Source organism: Castor canadensis, chromosome 4 (genome assembly GCF_047511655.1).
Source record: "Castor canadensis chromosome 4, mCasCan1.hap1v2, whole genome shotgun sequence".
Taxonomy (NCBI): domain Eukaryota; kingdom Metazoa; phylum Chordata; class Mammalia; order Rodentia; family Castoridae; genus Castor; species Castor canadensis.
In genome coordinates, this window is record NC_133389.1 from 131,223,622 (window position 1) to 131,240,304 (window position 16,683).

General features: G+C 35.9%; 1 protein-coding gene across 3 annotated transcripts in view; it reads right to left on the bottom strand.

The window, feature by feature from the left end:
- Ttn (titin) overlaps positions 1-16,683 on the bottom strand; it is a 270,679-nt gene that overhangs the window by 204,945 nt on the left and 49,051 nt on the right. For 2 of the 3 annotated variants that reach the window (XM_074071183.1, XM_074071182.1), the window contains 2 exons: positions 16,286-16,474; positions 10,868-10,924 (listed from right to left, as the gene is read on the bottom strand). In XM_074071183.1, coding sequence (XP_073927284.1) covers positions 10,868-10,924; positions 16,286-16,474 — 246 coding nt within the window. Of the gene's footprint in view, positions 1-347; positions 9,786-10,867; positions 10,925-16,285; positions 16,475-16,683 lie in introns of those variants that run through there. The other variant, XM_074071185.1, reaches the window with a different exon arrangement.

Sequence of the window (16,683 nt, forward strand, 5' to 3'; positions counted from 1 at the left end):
AAAAATTGCTATTTCTGATAAAAGAATCCAGGATTACTCAAACCAAATAAAAAGATCCAGAATTGCCATGTATGATTTTCTTGAAAAAAAAAAAAAGATCTTCATTGTTAAAGACTGAAAACAAGCTATGTTTTAGATGTTGTCTCTAAATTGATGCCATTACTAAAATTAATGGTCTATGGGAAAGGTTCAACTTAGATTTGCTTGGGAAACACTGTCGGTGATTATGAGAAAGTCAGGTCTTCCTTTGCCTGTGAAAATTGTTACATGACTTTGACAAAGTTTTTATAATACAATATTAATTAAGAAAATAGAAGAATAGGAAATAAGAGAAAATGACACCAATATTAAAAATCTGATTGTAGTTTATTGTGTTAGGAAATCTGTACACTATTATTGAACAGAAACAAAGCATGAATGGTAGATATTCTTTAAACAGTATCATGGATGACAGGATGAAAGACTGTAATTTGATAAGGAATTAGATATTTTATTGTATCTGTTACATACATATCACAGCCCTGTCACTAGTAATTTATTGCCTTACTGAAAAGCATTTTTATTATTTTATTACTTCACTTGCTTTTCATGGAATATTCATGTGCCTTAATTCCTTTCTCTTTTACTGTGGAAGCATTAGAAGACAGGACTTGTGTCTGTTGGCTATAAATATGCTGGTAAAACTTGTCTGTAGCACATAGAATATATACTCGGTTATTTACTATTGCAACTAGAAAGCCATAAAATTGATTAATTTCATACACTAAGGGTAGTCACTTCACTTTATACATAATCTATCACTCATATGAGCTTTCCTTTTTTGGAGCTCCCCAAAAATCTATAGAGGGAATGAGTGTGAATATAGTTTAAATACCCTGACTCACTGATATATTGAAATATTTTTAAAGGTTTTTCCCTACTTCAAAACATGGTGTACTAACCATAAAAAGATCATTAGTAAAATTTAAATGTACTGAAACATGGATAGTTAAAAGTACATGAAGCAGTAGCAGCTAAAAATTATGTCTAAATTTGACTATGTGTATTACAATGAATTCTTTATCCAGCATTAGGGAAATATTTCAGGCTTTTAAGTTATGTGGTATTAAGTTAGAAAATAAAAATTCCATTTAATTATCTACAACAATTAATAAGTAATCCAAGTGTGGGCAAGGCTTATTTTTTAAGTCATTGTTATTCAGCATTTGCAGTTGAGGCTAACAGAATTCTAATGAGCAAAATCCTATGAAGTTCTTTTTTATGTGAATAAAAGTATATCATTTAGTCCTTGAAAATCCAATAAGACATTAAAACATTTTCCTCTCTCCTTCCCTCCTTTCCTTCCTTTCACTTCTTTTTTCAAGAAACAGGCTTTGAACTGTTCCTGTGCTATGCAATATGTGGGTAAAGTGTGGTTATCATGCTTGTCATGACCTGAATTCCTAATTAATTTTAACATGCATATGTGGCTAAAAGTAGCTTAAAGCCTTAAATCCCCAAGCCATAGAATTAGTTTTATTTCAGTTATTTATAATGTAATATATATATATCACATATCTAATTATTATCAAAAATATTGTGTGCTTACTGGTTAAAACAGACATGACTGTTTCACAATGGTGTATCTGTCTCTTTGTGAGTTATGCTCATACAACAAAAGTAAATTTAAAAATTTTCATCGGTGGGAGGCAGGGGAAGCCTGACTGCTCTGCCTATTTTCTGAATAGTCTCCTGATTGCTCTTAATTTGGACAGCTGTTAGGGAATTCCTATTGCAGTAGTAAAAAGTTAATAGGTGAAAGAAACATAATAAGCATAATCAGATATTTAAAATTAATTCAGTCATGGTACTTAACTGTTGCATAGTGCAGGTGACAAATAAAGCCACTAGGTAATGGGAAGTACATTTAGAACCAGAAGGAGGTTAGAGTCACAATTTCATTAGTGTTATTTCTCTCTTCATCTGTTGCAAAACTAAAATTTATTCTAACTTATATGAAGAGTTGTTTCCACTGGGATGACAAAGAATATTTTGTCAAGGATATTCAATAAGGATATTCAATCTTTATTATTGAATATCACCTCTGTGGTCTTTTGTTCCAGCCATTCATTTTAGATAAGAAAACTGAATTTCTTCATGCTTATTAAATCTTACATGAGAAGATCTACATTGGTTCATAGGTAAAATGCTGAGAAGTTTGTGAATTTATTATAATTTTAATTTTGGAAAACCAGATTAAAGACTCACTTCACAAATATATATATAAACATCTTAAATTTCAATGCTTATTAATTTCAAGTTAGTTTTAAATACAAAATTTAGTAAAATAACAGGACAGCATATTTTCTTGTTATTTAGCTATAATCTGAAACACAAATTACCATATTATCTTAATTCTAAAACTGTCTCATCTTATTTTTCTAATTTTTAAAAATATTTTTTGGATACATACTAATTTTTTATTCAGTTATTTACATGTGCATACATTGTTTCTAATTTTAAAGATCCTGAAATCAGAATGCAGCTGAAAATCTATATGGAAATGAAACATGGTAATTTCTTCCCCCCAGGATTGATATTAAATCAATTCTGTACTATTCTTTTGATTTCATCTCAAAAATTGAGAAAATAAAATATTTCCAAGTGTGCAAATGAAGACTATCTGCATATTCTTTAAATGTCTAGAAGAACTGTGTGCACAAAAAGATTGCAACTGGTCCTTTCAAATTAGTGAAAAATCACTTGAGAAGAGGGACATTAATAAGGAAATATTTTTAAGAGATGAAGGTTAATATATTAAGGTTGCAATATAAAACAAATTATAAAGTTAGTTAACATTTGTGCATAGCTGGCTTTTGTTGTTTGTTTTACCTACTCTAAGTCTGTGTAAAAAAACATTGGTTTGAATGCAAAATTATTACAATTCCAAAAATGACTTACAATGGAACCAGAGAGATTTTTCTCTTACCGATGTATCTGTGTGGACATCTGACATGGTCTTCAGTATTACATTCTACCTTTGCATACATAGCTTATTTGCTAAAAGAAAATGCATTCAGCTGAAACACTCTGTAGAGGAGGAATTAAGATAAAGTAGAAATACAAACAATTAGGTAACCAAGGAGATATTTAATTGTGCTTGATGATACACAGCTTACTTGGCACAAGTGATGACTCCACAGTTTAGATAAACAGCATATTTACATGTATTACAAAGATGAGCTTTCCACATAGACAACTTCCCCAGGGGTCTTCAGAGTACCGACTCAGAGTAGACATATTTAGAAATTTATTAGATCCATATACTTTGAAAAATATGAAAACACTCAAATTCTAATAATCAGTGAGGCCCTGAAGCATCGCCCTTTAAGTTAAGGAGAGAGTTGCACAGCTCTCAGCCATTCCCGAGTTGTTTGTAGCTACACATCTGTACTCTCCTTCATCACTTTTTACTAAACTTGTTATAAATAGGTTGTGGAATCCTATGCCACTTTCCTCAGCACTGAACCTTGCTCCTTCGGCCAACTTTCCATCTTTGTACCAATGAACTGTGGGTCTTGGGGAGCCACGAACCAAACACTGGAAATACGCTGCTGTGCCTAATGGTGCGTGACAGTCAGAAAGACCTTTGATAAACCTGGGGGGCCCTTCCACCACCTGAAATTCAAAAAAGCTATCTGCATATTTGCTCCTTAAGACTAATTCTTCCTTCAAACTGCTTAAAGTCACTTTACTCTTCTGTGTTATCATAGAAAATTCTTCTGAATCTCCCATGGTGAGGAAGCCCCGGCAGATAGCCTCTCCTACACAATTCACAGCTCTGCATCTGTACGTTGCACTGTCAGAAGGACAGACATTTCGAATTTTCAGGGTGTGACTTCCCTTCTCGTCACTAATGACATATTTCATGTCATCTGGCTCAATACACATATATTCTTTATACCATTTAACTGTAGGCGTGGGGATGCCTATGACTGAACATTTGAATATAGCATCTGAATTTTCTGGAATTTTAAAATCACAAATAGGTGTTACAAAGCGAGGAGGCATTTCAAATACTTCTAAGTCAATTTTTAAATCTCTGTCTTCTTTCCCCTTTGCCTCCACATTTGGGTCTACTAAATTTAATGGAAGAACATCTAGACTCACAATCATGCTTTTATGATCAGGAGTAAATTCAGGAACTGTGACTATTTTTACTTGCTTCTCAAATTCTTTAACATCTTTTTCACTTAATTCAACTTCGAGGACAATTTCTTGAGGAGAAGGTGTTCTTGATGAGGTGGTATTTTCCAAGTCAAATTCCATGACATGCTGATGTGTGACTGGAGGAGGGAGTGCGACTGCTCTTTCTTCTTGGGGTATGATGTCTACCTTTGCAAAGCTCTTTGCTTCCCCTATGATATTTACAGCATGGCACATGTACTCTCCTTCCTCTCCTTTTTGAATGTTAGTAATTTCCAAAGAACACACATTACCCACCCTTTCCATTTTGATTCTTTCATGTGGTTCTAGCAAAGATTTATTTCGATACCATTTTACACCAGGAGTTGGAAGACCCTCAACTTCAACAATGAAACCTAATGTTGTGTTTTCATATATCTTCCTTTTGGTCAGAGGTTCGATAAAAGATGGAGGCATTTCATTGTCTTTTGGTTCAATGGCTTCATTGGGTGTGCCAAATGAATCTGAACGCCATATTTCATAAGCTGAACTTTTGTCTTCTGTAGGTGTGTGGAAATGCTCATTTTGTGTACTGTCCTCCCTTTCTATTTTTGATGGGTATGTTGTTACATTTCTGGTGGGGTTTGGTCCTCTAGTAGGAATAAAATCTCTCTTTGGCATCTCCCCTGGGGCTGTAGAAAATCTCTCTAGGGCCTCCCCTGAAGGTGTGGAGTATCTCTCAAGAGTCTCTCCTGGAGGTGTAGAATATCTGTCTAGAGTTTCCCCTGGGGGTGTAGAATATCTCTCTAGAGCCTCCCCTGGCGGTGTGGAGTATCTCTCTAGAGCCTCCCCTGGGGGTGTGGAGTATCTCTCTAGAGCCTCCCCTGGGGGTGTGGAGTATCTCTCTAGAGCCTCCCCTGGGGGTGTGGAGTATCTCTCTAGAGCCTCCCCTGGGGGTGTGGAGTATCTCTCTAGAGCCTCCCCTGGGGGTGTGGAGTATCTTTCTGCTATTTCACCATCAGAAGATGTTGAATATCTTTCAGCAACTTCCTCTGAAGGTGTACAGTATCTTTCAACAGTCTCACCTCCTGAATTTGCTGAGGATTGCTTAGTTGTATCTGAAGGATTAAAATACATATCAGTAGACTTCGGAGATTCAAAATGTTCAACAGATGATGGTGGGGTATAAAACTGATCTAACGCAGAAATTTCTTCACTGGTTGTACTTCCCACATCAATTGAAATATCAGATTCTGGAGAATATGGACGAGCTAGGGATTCCTGGTTTTGGTTGTAATATTCATACACAGTGTTGAAAGTTACTTCTTCAACCTCCATGAAAGTGACCAAATTGCTCTGGACAAGCTCTGGCTTTTGTTTGGTGTCTTTAGTTTCAGGCACCTCATGCTTTCCAGCAGCTAGTAAATACTGTGTTAGAGAGGTCTTGGATTCCATTATTCCACTTGTATGTACCTCCTCAGGTTTAGGAAGAGTTTCAGAAAAACAAGTTTCTATCTTTTCTCTCTGTGTGGTTTCATTTTGAACTTGAAATTCTTCATAACATGTTTCTTCTCCTGAAGCACCTATTTTTTCACTTATTTGTTCATTTGGATTCTGTTGTTCTCCAGTCATCAAGAAAGGCAAGCACTGACTCAGAGAGAGTGGTCTGTGGAGCGTGTCTTCTTCCTGAACATCACCACTTTGGTCTTCCAAAGTTCCACTTGTACATCCCAGTGTCTCGCCATCCTGCTTTGGGAATGATGCCAATTCAGGTCTGAAAGAGAATTCTTCTACCATTTCACAAGCCTCTAAAAGCTTTTCTTCTCTTGCTGCTTTTCTCAAATGTGAGATGAAACTACTATCTACATTTTCTAGAGAACTGTTTTTCTCAGAAATATCAGTTTCTCCTATATCAGAGGAGAATAAGGCTTGTGTTTCACTATGGATTGATTCAGATTTAAGAGAATGATCAGTTTTTAAAATTGCTGTATTTTGTTCCTGGGCAGGTTGTAAAGTTTCAAGGCTAGTAATTTCTTCTTCATAATATGTTTCCTGCTGTCGCCCAATTTCTTGCCCTTGGATCTCCTTGTCTGGATCTCCTCTAAGAGAATGTATTTGTTTTAGATCAAATTCAATATAATCAGTATCAGTCATTTCTGAGGCAGGATGTTGGATTTTAAAATCAGTTTCTTCTGGTTGGCCACTATCTAATTCTTGGAATTCATCTGCATTTTCTATTTGTGAGTGAAACTGCTTTAGGTCAAATGTAATAGGTGCTTCATGTTCAACTCTTTCAGAAAATGCAGAAGGATCTATTGGAACTATTTCTTTCTGTTGTTCCCTCTCTTGTACTTCAAATTCTTTGTGGGTTTGAGAGGAAAGTAGTTTTAAGTTCATTACAATGTTAGATAAATCTAGCTCTGTATTTGAAGACATTTTCTCTGCCTGATGTGTATTTGCACTTAGATTACTTGATCCTGATTCTCTTTGCTTTAATGAAAGGTCTGTGTCATCCAGCTTCCTTTGAAGAGGGTTAACGAATGATTTCTTGGTAGGTCTTTTTTCTAGAACTCCTTTTTCTACATGTTGCAACTTTTCAAATGCAATGATTCTGTGTTTAACCTTTTTTCCGGGACAGTATCTCTCTTCAGCAAAGGGTTCTTCATATACAAGAACAGATGAGTCTTTTGTATTTTGAATTTTGTCAGAAGTTCCCTCAGAGTGGAGATTCAGGAAATAGTCACTTTGGGCACATTCTTGTACATTTTCCCATTCTGATACACTACGTTTTCCAAAATTTTGTCTTTCCTCTTTTGTAATATTAAGTTCACCAAAATAATCAACAAATGGATAAATAGGACCTTCTGCTTGGTGTAGCTTTGATTTTTCGTTTGTATGTTCCTCTTTCCTTTGGTGTTGACATTGTATGAGTTCAGCCCTCAGAGGCTTATTGGTTTTTGTGGGTCTAGAAGCACCCTGCATAAATCTGGGGACTCTTTCTCTAGAAGTTATGTCATGTACCTGATATTTCTGGTCTACCTGCTCAATTGTCTCAAGGCTTTGAAAATATTCCCTTACAGAATATTCTTTTACATTTGCTTGGGGAATAAAAGGACCAGCTGGATAATCATAAAACTCTGCCCTTACAGATTCTCTCTGAGTTCGCTCTTGTTGATCTTTGGGGTTTTGTTCATAAGTTACACCAATATTTTCAAACTGACTATATTCCCTGTAAGTGACAGGTTCTATGGTTAGATCTAAAACACTTTCAACTGTGCCTGAACTGTTTTCAGCAACACATTTATATATTCCAGAATCTTCAGAATTAGCATCACTAATATATAATCTGTGGCTACAATTAACCTCTTCATATTGGAACCTGTGGCTCTGCTTTAAAAGGACTCCATTTTGAAACCATGTTACAACTGGCTGAGGTTCACCAGATATTAAACATTCAAGTATTATAGAATCCCCTTCTGCACACCTGGCATGCTTTGGCATTTCTTGTATCATTTTTGGTGGCTCATTAGTAATATCACTTGAGAATATGAATTTGTGTTTTGGTGACTGAGTAGCTTGATCTTGAGGTGTTGCTTTAGGTTCCAGCTCAAATATTTCTCTTGACTCTTTATCCTGTTCTGGGGTTGGAGTGGCTGCTGTTATCTGAATTTCCACAGGGAAGGAAAGTAGTTCTGGGTCTGCAGAAGGAGAACTTGATGGGTTAGTTTTTAACAGATGGAGATTTGCTTGGTCTTCTTGACTCAAAGATGAATGGAGACCCTTTCCATGGTCAAACACCAAAGCCAGCTCTTCCTCCTCATCCGTGTAGCCATGGAACACTGGGACTTTGTGTGTTTGGACATCATACCTTTGTTTTGCTATTACTCTGAGGACACCAGTTGTTTTTACTGTTCCATACTGGTTAAACAGCACGCAGGTAACACAACCTTCATTTTGAGGCTGAACAGAAGAAAAAGTTAATGTAGAATAGTTTTCTAAAGTTTGTGTGATAAAGCCTTGATTCCGTGGGATTGGTACATCATTGTTATACCACGTCACTATGGGTTGAGGATAGCCTTGAAAGTGACATACAAATTTACAACTGTTACCTTCATAAACGACTTGAGATTCAATATCCTGAAGAAATGAAGGTGGGCAACAGTGTGGATGTTTTTGGAAGGAATTTTCCAAATATCTTGCTTGCTCCTCTTGTTCAGTTTTGAATTCTTCGACTTTAGTGGAAGCAGAGTGTTGCAATTCTTTCAAGTCACCCTGTAATGGTCTTTCTCTCTGTATTTCTTCACTTTCTTTAATATTTACGAGTGCGTCCAAAGACTCACTGACACATGGTATAAAAACATGAGACTCTTTTTCAGGAGTCTCGTATATTTCTTTGTTCTTACGTACATTTGTGATATATTTAGCTGACTCTTCAATTGCAGTGCTATTTATAATTTCTTCAAACTGTCCCCTTGCTTGCATATTTTCATTTATCAGAGAACTATCAGATACATAGTCTTTTGGTAGATTTTCCTCTAGAAATGTCTCTTGGCTCAGTCTAATTTCAGTCTGGAGAATTTCTTCATCAATAGTAGCTTGAAAGCTTGTGGGAGGTTCTCTAGATTCTACATTTTGATCTATTTGACTAGGAAGAGCATATGGACTTTGGATAACACCCTTAGTTGAATTGTCTATCTTACCCTTGTTTTCAGCTAGATCAGACAAAGATATGCCTCTCATTTCCTCTCTAGAGAGTGAAATACCTTTGTCATCAACTTCACTTCTCAAAGTCCTTGAGCTTATTTCAGATGACATATCTAGGAGTGATAATTTCTTTTTCTCTATTAACATTTTTCTAGCCTCCCGTAAACGTTTCAACTTCATTTTGGTCTCCTCATCCAGGAAACTTTCACCTACACTAAGCCATCCTCTGATGTCAGATGTACTTTCTAAATATTCTTCATCATACACATAATCCTTTTTCTTGCCAGGACTTATTGTATCAAAGTGAATAGTTCTCATCATTCCCCTTTGTTCTACATCTTGTTTTTTGTTAAAGGGGGAGCCAGTAAACCTCAGGTCAACCTTTATCCTATCTTCTCTCCTTTCAACTAGAGCCTCCAGGTTTTCACGTGTCTGTTCTGCCTTTTTCAGAAATTCTAAGTACTTCTCATCTTGCCCTTTCTGGATAACAAACAATGATGCACTTGATTCAGCAGACCCTTCACTATTGATTGCCAGTAATCTATAACTTCCAGAATCTCTGTCTTGGACCCTTTTTACCTCTAATCTGGAAGAGTGATGATGTACGTCACTCTCAGTTTTTATAACCCGACGTAGACCTGTTGGGATAGGCCGATTATTATGAAACCAAGTCATTTCTGGAGTTGGACAGGCAATTAAGCTACATGTAAAAACAACAGGTTCGCCCTCTAACACATATTTAAACATAAGTTTTTGGGTAAATGAAGGCTTGAAATATTCAGGCCAGGAGCTTGTAGATGATATTCTACTTGCATATCTTTTAGCAGTCATGGAGCTGTGATCTATGTCTTCAGAATCTGAAAAGGCATTACGTGTATCTCTTTCTGAATGTTCAGCTTCCCCCTTGTAGAATACTTCTGAAAAAAATTAAATTATAAAGCATTTTACTATTTTCCATAGTACTTGAAAAAGTTGAAAATAAATGAAATTGCAAAGTAGGAAATGAAATAAAGTGCATGCTACAGATTCTCACAAATCCATAAAAAAATTCACTCACCATATTTGTTCGAATAAACGCAACACCATGCTCTGTTTAAAAGATTCTGACACGACAATCGTTCGTTGTCTGGTCTTTTCTTCAAACTGTTGAAATTTCTTCTTGAACAAGCACAAATGCATTTCAAAATAACATATTCCTGTGCATATTTGTTTTGAGAGCGGGAAAGCTTTGTTGTTTTGATGGCTAAGAGGAAAGTCTTACCTGACTTGCAGAGAGTGGAATAAACGCCCTTTCTGATCATTTGATTGTAGATTAAATTACTATATTTTTGACAATTAGCTATTTAAAAATATATACAAGAACTATTACCTTAAATAATTAGGTAACAAAAAATGAGAAGGCGTTTATTCGAACTAATACAGCCATAAAGTCACAATGTTATGCAAAGAAAAGCAGGCAATAAGGATCACATGAGACAGCTATCTGCAAGCCAGTATAAGAGACATATCAATGTTAAAATGATATATGTGCATGAAGTGTAAACCAAGAATGGGAATGTAATGTTTTTACAAATCTTAAAGTAGCATTTCAATCATAATTCATTCATGACATTGCATTCTGAAAATGACAGGTTACTATCTATTGTTCCGTCTTAATTCACTGTGATTTTGAAAATAAACTTTTACTTTATGATTTCATGCATTAAGATGACAACTATTTACAATACACACTTTTGAAAATGGCTGCAATCATGAAATTGAACATGGATGATAAAGTTTTAATACAAGATTTTAAATTACCATACAACAAATTACTGTGGAATGCATGTAACCATCAGCATACTGAACCAGGCATGCGACATAGGAATATATACTCTAAGAGATATATTTGAACATCTATGTCATTTTTCTCAATAATACTAAGAGGAAGAAGGCAGCTCAAGGATTCTATTAATCCTTCAGAATTTCTACTTTAATCTCACATTCATTATAACAATACCTTTCATCTCCATTTCAATCTGCTGCTCAATCCTCTCGTGTAAAATTGATTCAGGGGCTAAAATGAAAAAAAAAAAACAAAGATTTGGTGATTATTTGCATATGCTTTCTATATTAATTCATGACTCAGATGATTGAAATTTTCTCTTTATTATAAAAACATAAAACTGCATTCCCCCCACCACCAAGTACAACAAGGTCCATGCCAACAAATCAATTAGCTGATAAAGTACATGATAACATTGACGGAAAGATTCAAACATTTTTATTTCAGCTTCTCTATGAAATTTCCATTTTTATTCCTATAATTCCCCATGCCTTCACATGCATTCAAAAAAAGCAATCCACAAATTACAGGAATGTTCCAATTTAAAAATATTCTATTGACTGAACACTTGCTAAGAGGTGAAATCACATTTATTAGGAACATGCATTTTCTCGCTTGCCACTTTTAGTTGAGGGCTATTCTCAGTTTTTCCGGCAGAATGAAACATTTTTGCTAGTAAGCAGTCCTTTCATTTGAACCACTTTTGAAACTTTAAATTACACGTCAAGGAGAGAAACAAAGATTCCTTAACTCAAAATTGGTTTTATTATACAAGGAACAGATGTAGCTTTAAAGACTGTGGTCACTGAGGCAGGCCTCCTGGGAAAGACTGGCACCTTGGACCACCGTTTGTCAGTCCATTTGGCATTGTGTCAGTAGACTTAACTTCTTGCTCAGTTCCTGTGGTCTTTGGCATGAAGTGAATGACGAACTTGACGTTTTCTTCTATGATTCTCTTTTTACTTCACATATTGTTTTACTTTGTGATTCCCTGAGTATTTTAATACTTTAAAGTGTCTGAACCAAGAGTAATTTTTGTAGCTGCTCTGGTTTCTGGTTCTTTTGTAAGGTAAGAATACAGTTAGGAAAAGACATAAATTAGCTGTGTTTGTCAGAATAAAACACACATGGTGAATGCCAAGAAGAAGGAATGTCATTAGAATGAGAAGGAAAAGCAGCATGCTAGTCCCATAAATAATGTATGACATGTCTTTTCTTTATTATGTACAGAAAATCTCTGTTCAAACAGACTTATCAGGGGTTACATTCCTACCTGATTGGTGGACAGCTATGTAGCCTGTATAAACTATTAGATCAAAATAAAAGAGGAACATATAAATACTGGCCTTATGCTAAATAATTAGACAACTATGGCTGATCCTTCACTCTTCAAACACCTTATCTTTTAAATTTCATAAGTACAAATAAGACTGTCTGGACTTTAAAAATTATGCTCTTGCTTCAAGAACACTTTAATAATATAATTAATTGGAACTGAGTGAACTGGAAATCCTGGGGCAAAAATGCCCAGCTCAAATCCACTCCACAAATAAAGACATTCAAAAGCTGAACTCTGGCACTTCAGGAAGCAAGTCAAGAGACCCATATTTCTCCCACCTCCACAACACAGACACCTCCCAATTACATATTGCTGCAGAAACTGTCGTAGCCATCACCTATATGACTTGTAGTCAACACCTCCAGATAAACAATCATTTTGTGTGATTACTGTGTTAATGGGAAGTTGGAGTGAAATTCAATGGTCAGTGCTCTGGAAGGTGGAGTTTCCCATCTAATTTATATAACTAGACCTCAATGATTGAGATGGTCCCTTTGTAGGCTATAAAAACAGAACCAGAAATAGCTGTAGAATGAAATTGCAGATTAAGAAAGAAAAAAGTCCATTTTTGGAGAGTGGGTATTATTGACATATTACTCCCAATTCTCTCTGTTGTGAGGAAGGATGACCATACTTTCAAAATTCAGTGAAGAAATGGCTGTGCACATAAGTAGCATTGTACTGTGCTGTCCTTTGTTCATCTCTAATATCTCAACAAATAATAAGGCCAAGATCAAGGAAAAACTTGAGGCTACAGCTTTCCACAACCCCTGGAAATGCCTGACTTTCTTCTACCAGCTTCATTCTGTGGGACTCAGGGAAGCCTTTTTGCCAAAAGGCACACACCACCAGTTTCTAGCATTTGAAGAATGATTTTTCTCATTCTATTAGTGTCTAAGAGGAAAGGCTGTGAATAAGAGAAGTGATTCCTCTTCCAGACAAGTTTATCTGTACTCTTCCAGAGAGAGTGGGGAATCAAGAACAATGGTGACATGAGAAAATTCTACAATGCCAGGAGAATTTAAGGCTATAGAAGCAGCATCATTTATCAAGAAGTATCTACAGACTACTAATTTTGCTTTAAACAGAGCCTTATTATTTTAGTACCAGATTTTCTATTTTTGTGGCCTGTTTATAAACAACTATAACCTCTAGACCTGATAAGAAGGGGTAGATAAGAATTGCTAAGTTCTTACTATTAAAATAATTTAAATTCAGCACAGTAGCAGGTGCAATAATAAATACCAAGTAAGTATATCACAAACTAAAACCTTTCTTTGGTTCACTTTCTAGATGTACATTTGGTAAATAATAGAAACATCGGCACATATGAAATAAATGTTGATTTCCTAAACCTAGATTTGAAAGTTAAACTTCCTGAATCTGGACTGGAGAGTTAAATTTTTAGGACAAGTTTGGCTGATGACTTAGTCTACTTTCATAAGGAAATGCTAGAGATATTTTAATTAACATATTCATTAGTTCAATTAGCATGGCTGCATAAAATGAAGATGAAATGAAGCAAGTCATAGTACTGCATTTAGTACTGCTGACGTCACCTTCTCTCTGTAGTCACTGTGCACAATGCAGCTGTATACTTCCTGGTCTGCCAGCTGAACATTGCATATGATAAGACACTGAATATTTCCATTTTGTGATTGCTTCACTCTCTCAGATTCCTCTATCTTTACGCCTTCGTGAGTCCAGCTTACAGAAACAGAAGATTCATCTTCTAAAACACAGAGGAGTTGAGAGGTGTTCCCCACACTTCACAGTGAGGTCCTGAAGATGCAGGAGAATCTTTTGTGCCTCACTCATTGACTCTTCAGCACAATGCTCAGATAACTCAGTGCCTTTTGCAGTTTGAGAAAGGGATGGTATGGTGCAACTCTACATCTTGAACAGATGCAGATGCGTGGGTGGAACTTTGAGATACACTTTCAAAAAAATTGCACTTCATATTGATATGACGATCCTTGAAGTGATTTCATTTCCTTTTGGGATATATTTCTCTCTTCCTTTGTGGAAGAGGAATCTGCCACTGCCTGGGACTTGGTGGACTTTCTTACATCATTCCCAGAACTTTGCCTGTCTAGGGCTTGTACTGTATAATCAAGTGACGAGAAAAAGAAAAGAATATTAAGATTTAAGCTTTGTCACTTTGTTAGGTTATTAACATAAAATGGCATAGAAGATGAAGATGAAATACATCATTGTCACTTGGAAGTAGCATGCCAGATGCAGTAGGCTCTAAGACGTCAGGATCACACAAAAGAAAATTCATTCCCAATGATCCAGGCTAATGAAGGCTTATGTGGATGCCATATAGTATCTGATTCCTTCCTTCTCCTTGCAGCTGTACAGAATGACTATCTGTGCACCCTCATTGTTTTTTATCTGACTATAAGATGCCATTTGTCCTTCTTCTGTCACATACTTTAAAACATTATACAGAAAATAGATTATTTAATGATGCAATTACACGATGTTATTTAGAAAAGTTTTTTAAAAAGCTAAGCAAAGTTGGTGCCTAACAAAATAATTACTGGTTCTCTAATGCATAGAACACATACTTCGGAAAGATTTGAAGTACATAGATGAACCTATATTTGAGGATTGGGGGAGATTTAATGGGTGTTAGTTTATTAGTAAATTATGGACTGACCACAGTATGCAATGAAACAAACAGCAGAGACTCTCATTAGTGACAGTGGGACTACAAGGTATGCAGCACATCAAAGTCCTTGAAGCAAGATGGGCTTTACCTTTTGGAGTCACTGTGAGTGTAGCTGCACAAGTGGCTTCCCCAGCACTATTGGCTGCTTTGCAAGAGTACTGCCCAGCATGCTCTGAGTAAGCATCAACTATAAGCATTAAAGCCATGCCTGTGGACTCCTCAAAGTGGAAAACTACATCTTTTGTTGGAGGAATTGGTTGCTGGTTATGAAACCACTGGATTTCTGGCTTGGGAATACCAGAAACCCTTGCATGAAATCTGACTGTCTCCCCGCTGTGCACCCTGAGGCTTGATAGAGGCTGGATGAAGATGGGCTTTTGGCCAAGGGCCTCCTTCATAAATGAAATTGATGAAGAGACATGCCATTGGGAGTTTGATGTAACTTCTTCAAATTTGCTAAATCCTGAAAAGAAGCATGCCAATTTTTAATGCCTTTCCCTGCATTTAACCCCAAACTCATTTGGACTTGTCCACAGACCTGTCACAAATTCAAAGATGGGCTAGAATCCAGAACAGTCCTAATGCTTTGTCATTGTTGAATCAAAGTCACACAAGTTCACTTCCATTTCACAGACAGCCAAGCCAAGACACAAACGGATTAAGGAACTTTACTATGTTGTTCATGAAAGCAATACTGGAATTTAGGTATTTATTTTTCCTTCTCCTGCTTGTAAAACAAACTTTTCTATTTTGTAAACTATATTAAATTCACCACCAAAAAAAATTTAATTATGTGCTTACAATTAAGGAAAAAACTAGAAATTTCTCTAAATCTTATGTATTTGTGTATACTTACTACTATATAGACTTTCATTCAGAAAAAAGTCTAACTGCATAAAAATCTTGTTTCCTTCCTTCTTTCCTTCCTGTGCTGAGGGTCAAACTCAGAGCCTCCAGCACGCTAAGCAGGTGCACTACCACTGGGCCACATCCCCAGGCCACTATTATCCTGTTTTGAATTAAACTGGCCCCTGTAAATGAGGAAGTGTTTTTGATTACAATTTAAAGGCACCAACTAACAGAAATGTTAGCTCACCTTACTATTGGGCCCCTCAACATTCTGGCATCTTCTGAGTGATTTAATACCTCTAGCTTGTGAACAGATCTGAAATTGCCTACTGAAGCTCCTGTAAAATCATAGTTGTGTCAACACAATGGGAGGATGATAACACTCTTAGGTTTTTTTAAAAATAAGATTTTCATCCTAGCTAAACTAGAAAGAAAATATACCTATTTCTTCAGCATGTTTCTTCCCATTGATCACAAAGCATGAAAACTGGTGATGATAGTAATATATTACAAAACTCTATGGAGAAAAAGCAGGGCAAAATAAAAACGACATCTGTGATTCATAAAGAGAAGGTAATGAGCAGCAGAACATTGCGTGTAACAATTAGTCGAATTGAAAGCAAATGGTAGAACCAGCGATGACTTACATGAACTCTTTAGTAATTGTTACTGTTGTAATGAGACTCGATCTTAATTAAGTATGGTTCTTAGAGTTGTTTTACTCTACCTTCCAGTCTCAAGTTGGCTGTGCTTGATACTTGGCCTATGGTATTATTAGCCACAAAAGTGTAGGTTCCTTCATCTTCTGGATAAGCTTCAGCAATTTCCAGTTGGTAAGTGTCTTCAAACTGAGTCATTCTAAAGAAGCGAGATGGCTTGATTTTCTTGTCTTTGCTATACCAAGACACTTTTAGATCTGTATCACAAAAGAAGAAGAGAGATTTAAGTCACAAAAATGAGTGACTTTTTTATTTACTTGCAAATGCTATATTGATTAGAGTAGGGACTATATTTCATATTTATCTTAGACTTGACTCTAGAAAAATCTAGCTTATTTTATTGTCATATTCAAAATTATAGAAATTTAGCTATATTCTTTATGGCATGTTATGTAGTTTTAACAAA